Genomic DNA, 12,271 nt, shown 5'->3' with positions numbered 1-12,271 from the left:
TGTCTTAAGCCACCTGGAACATTTCGTTAATATATATATAAAAAGCTGTAAATAATATGTTATTTTATATTGAAAAACATTCATCTATGTCAAAAAGTCAGAGCTGGTCTAAATTCAGTTTTGAACAAAGCATATAGTTTCAATGCTATTTGTTCCTAATTCCACCTTTATGCTAACCGAAGCTAAGCTGTGACTGGTTAGCATTTGAATGGTATCAATTTAAGGGTGCAATTTAACTTTTCAACCAACTTTGAAGAAAAACTTCCTTGAAGAAAATTGAAAATGTTATGTCTTACATAATGTCTCAAAATGCTTTGAATAGCCTGCAGCTATTCTTTGAAAGCTTTTACTTGACATCTGACAGAACTGCACTTCAAGTGTCAGGCCATATTTAAAAGCTGTTGCTTCCTGTCTAAGTGCTACAGTCACTCGCTGTCCCAGGAGAGCCTGAGTCATAGAGTGTCTTTGTATTGATTGGCCTTGCAGACAAGCCTCTGAGGAGGCCCAGGACCTTTCGGTGCTCTTCTTTAGCAGAGCTGGATCCCGAAGGGGACACCTTTAGACCTGTCAAGACATACAGTACAGTTCACTGCTACTACATCCATTTTAGAGCTGAATTATTGAGAGGGTAAGAAGTGGGTCTAAACTGTGCTCGATGGCTCACCCCTGTGCACGTCTTTTTATTTTTATCTTGCCTATCAGGAAATAAATGCCTTGGATCAAACAGAATGAGAATTTCATTATCTTGAATTTGTGTTATAGGTTAGATTTGCTTTGGCTCTTGAAAGAGATTGGCTTTGGAACAGCCAATTCCTGCAATTTCAGTTCAGCTAAAGGAATTATGGGTTTATTTTAGGCCTTTATTTTTCTTGTCTCATTCCTTTGTTGCTATGGTAACCTTTCACATCCCCCAAATTGCCCCTTCGTCTGGCTGATGGGTGGTCTTTTCTTCTCCCAACAGCGGTGCACATCGAAGCTATTTCTTCTATTGTCTCCAGCATTTCCTATCAGTCTTTCTTTTTCTTGTAGTTTGTTATATTTGTTGGAGAATAGTGAAGGCTGGACACCAGATGATAACAAATCAATCCAGCCAGTCGCAGATGGGGATGTATGAGTCAAGTTTGAGTGGTTCAGGCCTCTGAGTGTCACGTTTCTCTTGGCCCTCCTGAAGCGTGGCTTTTCCCGAACATCAGTGTACCATAGAGACTTCTATTTTCCCTTTCTCTCAGCACAAGAGACATTAGTAAAGCCTCAAATGTGATTTCTGACACTGGACACAAACGCCCTAAAAAAAAAACACTGTGCAAAGCCAGTATCAAAAAGAGGAAGAGGCTGCCTTCTTCTTCTCAGCCACATCCTCTCATTTGTGCTTATCTTCCCTTTCGACCTGGTGACATGTTATTTTCTTTCAGAAAGCCACGGTTTGAAATTGAGTGCAGTCAGACCTTTTGTGCCGATAGAATTTACATGATGCTGTATTCAGATTGAGTCCGCTTCTTTCATCGCTGTTGTGACAGTTGGTGAACTTGACATCAGTTCAGGAACTCAATTCAAGCTCACGTCAACCCCGTTCTGTCGAGTTGCTCTCACAGTGCTAAAGGTAAGCTTATTCCAGAAACACTTTTATTGTTTATAACCGTATTTGAAAGTTACTGTCAACCTCAGTAAAAGGAAGTCGTACACACACATTAAACACACAGGAAAGAAAAGCTGCTAAGCAAGGCTTTTCTCCTTCAGATCCAGGAAACAACACACTCCAGGTCACGTCGGTTTTGTCAAACTCTGTTACTTTGTGTGTTTGCGTTGCTTTGTCTCAAACCTTGTGATTGAAAATGTTCAGAGGCAGAGGTTTATCTTCTGGCAGATCAGTGGGGATCAACAGTACTTGATGTGTTAGCTGTGCATCTGAAAGCGAGAAAAGGAAGTGAGGAAACAAACGATCTTCTGTTTTTAGTTAGATGAGTTTTCAACCAGTTCAGTTAGATTTGTGTGAAACTTCTGAACACCCACAGACTACAAAAACCTTTTGAATCCAAATCCAAAGTCTAAAAAGGTCTTTGTTGAGCACAAGTTTTCCTTTGTACCTGAAAAGCAAAAATTGGAAGATCGAGATCCACACAGCAGTTTAAGCCTGCTGGCAGTACAATCATCGTTTTCTCTGCCGGTCAGAGAGTCGAGCAACAAGGTCAAAGAGCCCCTGTTCAGAGAAAGAGACTTTCTGCACAAGTTGTTGATGGAAAAAGAGTTTCCTCGTTCTTCTGTGGTTTATATTTAAAGCACATCTTTTCCACTTGTAGAGCCCAGCTGCTCCTCTGCAGGTTTGTTTCTTTTGACAGGAAGTGAAAAATTCAGCTCTAGAGGTGATGGAGGCTGATATCTTTGAGTATCACAAAGAAGAGCCTGTGGACATCGACACTTTTCCAGGTATATCTGCAGTTAATTGTTTAAAATCATGTAATCATTTCCAAATACCCTGAAGTTATTTTGAGTGAGTTTGTAATAATAATAATACGTTTATTTGAAAAAAGGGACAGTGCACATTAATAACATTTCTGTAAATGTGCCTCAATTAGCCAAAGGGCTATTTTTCATCTGTAGTCCCCAGACAGATGTTAATAGTCATCCTAAAAACATTATATAATACCAAGACATATAGCCTTATGATAGGTTGACTGGAGTCTGTCATTTATCCATCTCTCTTGTCTGCATAAATGTATTTAATCTAACTGCTTAATTCTCAAATCAACTTCTAGCCTTTTCTGGAAAATACAAATAATTTGCTATTTAACTGATTTAAACACCATGTTGGGTCCATATTTGACATCTTAATGGTTTGGTCTCCATCAGCCCCTGGCTTTCAAGCTGGAACTCCATGTTTACCTGTAGTGATTGATAATCACTTTCTGTGCTTTATCAGAACAGGAGATATGATTGTTCTCAAACCAAAATAATAGTAAAGAGTGATCAAAAACAGTATATAGATTACATCATGTTGTGCCTCAAGCCTTTACACACTCACTAGTTTTAGATTCATTTGTACTTATACTTAAAGGAAAGGGGTGAAACATATTGTGTAGAATATACCTTACATTCATCAATGCTTAGGGTGGCATCGGTTTACCAACGTTTAGTAGCAAATGCATTCAAGAAAATTACAAATATATGTTAAGAAATAGACTAAAAAAATTCTGTCTCATCAATGTTTTTCCTGCGCAGGGGAAAAGCAAAAGCTGATTCAGCCAACATCTTTAAAAGATCCCAAATTTGAAAAGCTAAAGGAGGTAAGACACATTCCTGAAACTACATTTAAACCTTCCCTGTCTGAATCTAACTTGTGCTGTAACATAATCAGCATCTTCCTGGATCTGAGTATCACAAATGCAGGAATCTCTGTGAGTCCTAATGGGTTTGAGATCAATGCTACACAGGAAGTACATTAAAGTGCTTGCATGCATGTGGGAAGTGAAGAGCATGAATAATGTCTGACACAGAAAGAGAGGTGGAAGAATCAGTGAAACTTTAATGAGCATGATTATCAGAAATGAGGTAAACGCATCATAGAGCCACGACAAGGAGTCAGCAGGACTTCCATGATGTGACTTTAAAACACTTTGATGACATGAAGCAAATGATTGGCAGAGCAGGTTCTTCGCGCAATTGTGGCAAGTGGCAAGAAATGAATATTTAACATAGCTAGCCTGTGGCGGAAGAGGCTGGAGGTAAAAAACAAATTAGATATTGCCTGTTTTGGGGAAGTACTTTGTATTTGTCATCATTCCCATCAGCTTATGGAAAATACCATCCTTCATAATTGACAAATATAATAACAAACAAACAAGGCTTCATGCCGTTTTTCATTTGGTGTATACAATAAAAGTAGACAGGCAGATGAAAGGGTTTGATGCCTCTGACTGTGTGATAAATTGTGTGTTGGTAGGCATTGGTTGATTGGATCAATAGCACTTTGAAAGCAGAGCACATAGTGGTTCAGAGTCTGGAGGAGGATTTGTACGATGGACTCGTACTTCATCATCTTCTGTGTAAGTTAATACACAATAATATGATGACACTATTATTCATGATATATAAATCATCATTACTTTTCACGTCATGAGTATTCAGTTTTAAGAGGAAAACAAAGCTTTGGAATGATTTCAGAGTCAGACTATGTTTTATGTCAAAGCAACATTTGAAAAAAAATGTCCAAACTATATACTGTATAACCATTTATATACAAAAGGTATTGTCCCGCTTTCTGCACAAAATCCCCACGGTACCATTTATATTGTTAGGTAAAAAAAATCGAAACAGATAAGTACACTGAGGCAGATGTAATTTTAGCAAGGTTATGATAATGTTTGATAGGAAATGGTTAAATGCAAACATGTAAGCTGCTTCACTTAGCTGTCAGTATGTATTAATGAAATATGTTGTTTTACCTCATTCCTGTCCCTAAAGATTTTCAGTATCATTTGTCTTGTCACAGATCAATAAAGAAGCAGTGCCTGATTCCCTATGTTCATATAATAATAATAATATAAGAGTGATGACGATAATAAAATGATTATTATAAAGCACTTTTATGGGTACTCAAAGACACTGTACATAGTAAAAAGTTAAAGGATAAGGCATAGGTAGCCTGGTGGTTAGTATGCATCCATTGCAGAGGTTGCAGTCCTCCAGGCTGCCGGCCTGGGTTTGATCCTGACCTGTGACTCCTTTCAAGATCAAAACTATTAGTAAATATAACATTTCAACATAGGATCCTTCCTTTGCAGTTTTCCCAAAATATGTCACTTATAAAGTGTAAAACACATTCCATAATAATTTCCTGATTTCCAGCCAGATTGGCTGGTGTAAAATTGTCTTTGGATGAAATGGCCCTGACCAGCAAGGCTCAGATTCATAAACTGGAGATGGTCCTGGAGGAGTTGGACAAGAGACTGGACCTGCAGGACAGCAGCCAGATCAAGTGGAACGTTGAACGTGAGTTATATAGCAGAAATGGTTTAAAAAACAAAGTAAATAGTTAGCAAATGTTCTGATCTGGCCATGACTTTAAATAACAGCAGGATTTGTTTCTAGCTCAAGTGTGCCTTGTTAGTTTAAATCAACTGATGGAGATCATGGTGAAGATAAAATGCACTGATGTATGGACCAGTGTTTTGATCATAACAACTTTTCCTTCATATTGGCCTCCTAATCGGATGTTATAGGATGAATCTCTGAAAGGACATTAGTCTTATGGATTGCTCAAAGTGCTCTTATTTTGTCAACCTCAGACTCTCAACGTCAAAATTGTATGTTCCTGTCATGTTGCTGAATCAGGAACCTCAAGATTGACATTTGTGTATTTCGTAAATATGAAGATGAAACAAAAAAAACAACAACACACAACTGCAGGGCTTAATTTAACAATATCACTCTCCCTCTTCCGAGCTAGCTATTTAGCATAACAGGATAGGCCTACAGACAATATAGAAGATGGAAGTGGGCTACTTTTCTTTGTAATGTAGAAATATTAGCTATGATTTGGTTGATTGCAACAGTCTATGATGCAAACCTGTTGATTAACACAACAGTGACAATGCATGTGAAATGTATGGATGAAAGAATATTCAAAACATTTTTATTTGATACTGCTAGACTTCAGCTTAAGTACTTCCAAACTGAAGTTACAGTAGACCTAATATTACAGATACAAAAGGAAAGGTGTAAATACTTAGCTAGCACTAATAGCCAACAGTTATATTAGCGAGGAGGTTAAAAGAAATAGTTAAAGCTTGTAGGAATAATAGGCCAACATAAAAAACACAGATTTGTAATTGTATGCATCCTTCCATGTCCAAGCTAACTTAAACATTATATTTTTACATGCTAGGTTTTACTTAGGTAGCGATAATGTAAACTAGCCAACCGATATATTAGTGAGAACTTGGTTTACTGCTAATTTGATCTAGAAAGTTTAAAACTACATACTATAACAGAATATAGAGGCTACAGTCTGGTTTAGACAAACTAAGGAATTATAAATATCAGTTTTATTACGCGGATGTGTTAAATACTTGATTCTGATTGGCCAATTAAACATTGAAATGGCCTTCTATCCCTAAAAAGCAGATAGTTGTGCTACTGTCAGGTCCTGTTCATGTTGGGGTTCAATTCCATGTTAACAGTCACCCCCACACCAACTCTACATTATCCCTTTTTAAAAATGAAAAGTTCGATGCTACTTTTTTTATATGACTCAGACTCTTTTGCCCTTGCTTTGCTCTCATCTGTGAGGTTTTGAGCCTGTCAGAACAGTGCTAGTTCAGTGTTGTTTCAGTGTATTCTGTTCTCCTCTGTTTGCCTGTCAGTCATTCACAACAAAGACCTTCTGGCCACTATTCATCTGCTTGTTGCCATGGTGAGATGTTTCCAGCCTGAGCTGGATTTACCACCAAATGTAAAGGTTGAGGTTGTCGTTGTGGAGGTTAGTTTTAGTTCCATCTTTAAGTCCCTATTACTGCTGTAAAATTAAACACCACTGCTGAACATTTGCAGCTTAATTTTTCTTCATTTTGTTTTTCATCCAGGTCAGCAAAAGTGGAATAAAATCAGACGTTCAGACGGAGGTCCTTACAGTGGCGAGGTCAGAAGATTTCTGTTCTATATGATTAGGTTGATGATGCAAAAGAATTCACCCTCATTTTTTATTTTTCAACATTTTGATGTTTCGACAGAGATGCTGGCTCAGACTCCCTGAGAAATACGGAGAGTGAGTTCAGAGTGGTAGCTTGAGTTGATGTAACATTTTGGATGTCATCCAAGCCACTCTATAGCCTATACAACGGTTTTAACATACTTTTGTTGCTGTCTGGTCACCCAGGGGAAGATCCTATCGAGGAACTGCTGAAGCTCGAGCCTCACAAGGTCGACACTGTGAAGAAGGTATAATGAGGAGGAATAGGAGACTGAGGTAGTTTACAGAGTTAAGTCTCTTGTCTCCAAGGAAGGGAGAATACAAAGTGTTTCACTTGAAACCTACATTTATCCTGAATATGAGCTCGATGAAGGCTCTAAATGTCTAACCATGAAGTAGAACTGTCTTTGAACACATTAGAGCTCTTAATAATCTGACAATTATTGTCAGATTTTGTCATATTAATTCCTTATTACAGGGGTTTAAAACTTTATTTTTTATTAAATACAACCAATTCTTTTGACAATTTTCTCTGATTTTGCCATTTGGCAATTATTTGAACAACTTTTTTGCAGAAAAAATATAAAGAGACATAATGTAGTCCTGCTTCCTGCAGCTGTTTACCAAAAAAAAAGAAAAACAATCACAAAGCCTGTGTAACTTCTAAAAACACCAGTAAATGTATTCATCCTGATAATGATGCTAAACTCTTACGCTCTGTTTTTCTGTTGCTTCTCATTTTATCTAGCAAACCATTTTCTTGATTTTATCTGTAATTTTGTATTTTATATTTCATGATTAGATTTAAATTAGGAATATCAATTGTAAAATGTGCTCAATAAAATCACAATATTTAATTGAATGACTGATACTTACCTTTTACTTAAACTAAATTAAAATCCCCAGTTTGACCTGCAGTTCTCCAAAGAACCCATATCTACCAGCTTTCTTAGAAGAATACTACTTTAAAATATCAGTTTAATTAGACCAATTAGTATTTCAAACTGCTTAACTGTAGTTTTTCCATTTTCAGGCCATCTTACACTTTGTGAACCTGAATATGTTGACTCTGGGTCTGCAAGTGGCTGATATGGAAAAGCAGGTAAAAAAAATCCATGCAAAACACATTAAAAAAAGAATAGTATTCCTGAGATGATATCACCTTATATTTCCAATGTATTTCCTTTAGTTTGCTGATGGAGTGATTTTGCTGCTGCTCATTGGACAGCTGGAGGGCTTCTTCATCCCTCTCCATGACTTCAACCTGACCCCCATCAATCCATCTGAGATGGTACAGTATAGATTCAAAATGGATTCCTCACACATTAGTGAGGGAAGTGCTAAACAGGAAAGAGAAGCACACACCTGAGTTCAACTTTATTTGGTACAACGTTACCACCGCCACTCTGCAGATGATTCGCCATGTCTTGTCATTTGCAATGTATTTATTCATCAAAAATTTAAAGAATCATTTAGTAGTAGTAGTGTTTGATACATAACTAAAAGTACAGATGTACACTGAAGCAGTTATTCAAATTTAAGATCAAAATACTGTACATGTTTTTGTTTTAAATACTTCCCCACAAGAGCCCAGTAGATAGAAAGTACAGCAACCTGATCCAAAAAGGGGCTTATTACACTGTATTTTATGGTCAAATTAAAATTTTACAGTTCCCATCCTAATGTAGATGCATAATTACTGCTGTGTCATGGCTCACTTATAATAATGATCTTACTTTACTTGAAGCAGTAGGATGAGTCTGAAAAAATTATGACTCTTTTATCACTGCATGATCAGCTTATGAATTACTTAGACCCCAAGGACACTGTAAAAGTCTGTATTAGACGGTTAATAAATTAATCATATTTTAGGGATTGTAATGCCATATACTTATAACATTACATTATGTTTGATTATGTGTTACACTGTTGTTATGTGAATACAATGTGTTTTAAAGTGTCTTTGTGATTGTTTATGAGGACAAAATTCAAATTGTACACAATTCTTTACCATCTTTTAGCCAAAATGTTCAATTTGATCATTTTGGGATGATCAAAATTCCACAAAATAAAAAAAATACAAAATAAAAAAACTAGATCTATATATTTACTTGACAGGTAAATTACAAGACAAATAATAACAAAAATGTTGAGAAGGGGATTTTTGCTATCACACACAATCTCATAAAAATACATCTGCTTGATAGTTTCATCTCTCTCTTTGACCTTCAGCTTCACAATGTGACCTTGGCCCTAGAACTCCTCAATGACATTGGCCTCCAGATGTCCAGTGTTGACCCACAAGGTGAGGAAATACACACTGTGCACAAAATACACAGCCAAACCTTGTTAACAACGAATTTTCCTGAATTAAAATGCCATGCAAGCAGAGGATGAAAAAAAGTGTGTAAAATAATTGCAACAGGGGAAAAACACTTCAGCTCAGAGACAGCGGTGTCAAAGTAATTCATCTGATATCCTCTAATCAAGAGCATTTATCGGTGTGACATGGAAACGCCAAAAACTGTTAGTTTGTCAGACGGGTTGGTGGAGGGTTGCCCCTGTAGTTTGAGTTAATTTTAGGTGGAGTGTGGGTTTCACAGTGTTTTGGAGGAAAAGATGGAATTGCAAACCGAATATGAATAAGTACGACTCATGTCTCCGTATCTCTGTGGATGATTGGCTCAGTCTGAGGTCATCATCATTCATTTAGAGAGGAGCAGCGAGGGAGACAGTCTCAAGGGGACAATGTTACTCTGGTGCTGGCTGATAGACACGGGGATTCAACTTCACCACCATAGCTTTATCTACTCGGTGTGTGTGTGTGTGTGCACGTGTGTTTGAATGGAGGAAGATAGCTTATCTGTATTCATGAGCACTGCCACTGTATACCACCCACTTATCAGACAGATCCCAGGAATATCCTCACTCTATCTCTGCTGAAATTGTCAGTTTCAATCTGCAACTGCTAGCTATAGGCATCTAATCGTTCATGATTTATGATAGAAGTGTATGAAATACATTTATACAAACAAAAGAAACAAATTGTCAACTAAATCTACAATACTTAGCATTAGATCACTGCAACTGTCACTGAGTCTTGCACTTGGCATCTACGCTTCAATGTTCAACATTGACAAAGTTAACTTTAATGTAAAAATTTTGCCCCTATTGCAGCTGCACTTTGGCACTTTTGGCAACTTTGTGGGACACAAAAAAAAGCCCTTTGAACTGAAACGCATAGGGACATAAAATGCAATGACGTAGCCATATTAAAATATTAGTAACTGATCAATTCATGGGGGGGGGTTAGATATAGAAGTGGGACCAGAGGATCAGAGCATGTGCATGCAGTGCTCAAAACAACAATTTTTATGTAATTTTGATGTAGAACTCCTTGACCAGCCTCCACTGAGCTCTGACGTCAACCTCATCAAACACCTTTATGATGAACCGCAAAGCTTACAGTGAGCCAGAACTTATCACCTAACGTCACCACCCAGCTTCACTAATACTCATATAGGTGAACTGGAGCCAATCTCTGCAGCTGGTTTGGAAGAATAGTGGCTGCTTATATAAGTTTCCGCGGAACATTAAGGCCCATTTTAAGGTTTTGGAATGAGATGTCCAACAATCCCATGTGGGTGTAATGTTTGGGTGCCCATGTGGAGTAAATGAATCAAAAAAGAGATCGAGTGACGGACTCAGTGAGATTTACCAACTGGTTCAAGTGTGTGAATCAATCAATGGCAAATGGATCTGCTTCTCCTTCCTGCAGATCCATTATCGACAAGATGCTCTGTTTTCTCTCCGAGCTTTCACCATCGCTAAAACTTCCCCAGCATATTGCCTGCCAGCCGTGACGCCCGTAATTGTGAAGTAAATCCCCAACATGATAACTGTTAATGTAGGGACCTGCGCCATTAATCTAAGCCAGGAGCAAGTGGCTAATTTAATTCATTTTTTGTGCCTTTTTAATTACCCACATAATTGCTGTGATGGAATGAGGGATCCCAGTACTCAGGGTCTAAAATGGGAGCGTGCTGTATGCATAAATTAGGTTAGGCGGTGCTGGAGTCGATCTTTATGTCACATTCATTCAGTTAGTGCATCTCACAACTGAGAACATTTTGTTGTCTCACCAAGGACATATTGATGCAATTCAATTTCCATTCAGTGTTTTTATTTTATTTTGTCATACTGATCTATGACCTGTTCGGATTGGATTGTGAGAATAGTTATTAGCTAATGTTGCTAAAAGCATCCTCGTGCTCTCACTGTTTCAGTGAGTTTGCTGGATGCTGATGGTGCATTATAAATACTCACTCCATGTCCTTGTTTTATGTGACAGATATTGTCTCCCAGGACATCTCTGCCACCTTGAAGATCCTGTACGCCCTGTTCAAGAAGCACAAAGGGAAGTAAAGAGGACACTTGTGTGAAGAAGAATTCAGCAACAAGAAAATACACTGTGGTAAATTATGTCAAAAAAACACATTAATATATTTCAAGGGTTTGTACACCCAAGAAAATAATAATGAAATAAATGCCGGAACTCTAAGTAACTTCAAGAAGTTATGCTTAATCAATAGAGCCAAGTCAGAAAAATCAATTCATTCAGAATATATAGCTCCAATTAGGGGATCTGCTTGTTAATTCTGGAGATAGCTGCCAAGTTTTTTTTGTTGTGCTGTGGGCCAACAACAAATCATTCTATTACAGTTGACCTTCAAGAATACATAGGGCCAAAAAGTATTAAATGAGACACTCTACGTAAACTAAGAGGCGTAGTTTGCAATAAGGAAGACGTTTCAGGTACAATGAATTCATGTAAAGTAAGGGTGTATGATTCAGTCCAAACACTGTGTCAAATGCATGTATTTCCCCCCTGACAGTATTGTTGTCTGCTCTATGAAAGTGTCACAAAGTTGAACAAGTAAAATATTTGCTCTACTGTGCACGTCCTCTGTCTGCAATTCTTTCTACTCCATCTTCTCTCCCAAGATGGAGCTTCACTAAAATATCAATATAAATGTCTTCTTTGTGAAAAAGAAAGCCAGCAGGAGCGCTTCTGGTATCCCTCAAACCACCAGTGTTTATGGAAGGGAAAACTTCAAACTAAAGGGGGAGAAAAACGTAAGACCAAAAATTATTGGTATAAATAATCCAGGTCAAGGAACTCAGGATGGTGGAAAATACAAAAAGCCTTTAATTCATAGGGTTACAAAAAAGAAATAAAAACACAAACACATATTGGCTTGTGCCCCTTCAGGGTGCAGGATCACTATAAATGTTTTCTTGTTACCCTGCCTTCAAATGTTTTACCATGATGATTTTCTGACATCACAAAGTCGCATAACTCCTTCTGGTCACGTGCCCTAGAAAAGGCAGCACATGGACCTTCCCCAAGGCTTTGGACAGTTGGCCAATCAGAACAAAGTGTGCTTGTGGGTAAATCATGCAAAGCTTTTACGAGACAAAACGTGACTTAATAAAAAGGATATATCCACTTTAGGTTAAAACAACAACATGCCTAAACGTGTTGCAAAACCTACCTATAACTTAATTGTTTTAAGTTTTGTTTTT

The 12,271-nt window shown here is 37.6% G+C and overlaps 1 protein-coding gene across 3 annotated transcripts; it reads left to right on the top strand.

Moving 5' to 3' along the window:
* The first annotated feature begins 1,380 nt into the window (after positions 1–1,380).
* parvg (parvin, gamma) lies at positions 1,381–11,642 on the top strand. Of its 3 annotated transcripts, none has more exons than XM_079346357.1 (13): positions 1,381–1,600; positions 2,337–2,424; positions 3,217–3,281; positions 3,938–4,040; positions 4,843–4,986; positions 6,360–6,475; positions 6,579–6,634; positions 6,726–6,760; positions 6,872–6,933; positions 7,719–7,787; positions 7,875–7,976; positions 8,918–8,990; positions 11,037–11,642. In XM_079346357.1, exons 2-13 carry the CDS (start codon positions 2,364–2,366, stop codon positions 11,108–11,110), a joined length of 960 nt encoding a protein of 319 aa, XP_079202483.1. In that variant the 5' UTR covers positions 1,381–1,600; positions 2,337–2,363; the 3' UTR covers positions 11,111–11,642. The 3 variants fall into 3 exon arrangements, with proteins under 3 accessions (XP_079202483.1, XP_079202484.1, XP_079202485.1); XM_079346358.1 differs by having other exon boundaries at positions 2,319–2,424; XM_079346359.1 differs by having other exon boundaries at positions 2,298–2,424.
* Positions 11,643–12,271: the final 629 nt, after the last annotated feature.

Source organism: Symphodus melops (genome assembly GCF_947650265.1).
Source record: "Symphodus melops genome assembly, chromosome: 6".
Classification (NCBI taxonomy): Eukaryota; Metazoa; Chordata; class Actinopteri; order Labriformes; family Labridae; genus Symphodus; species Symphodus melops.
This window is presented reverse-complemented; position numbering and strand designations above follow the sequence as displayed.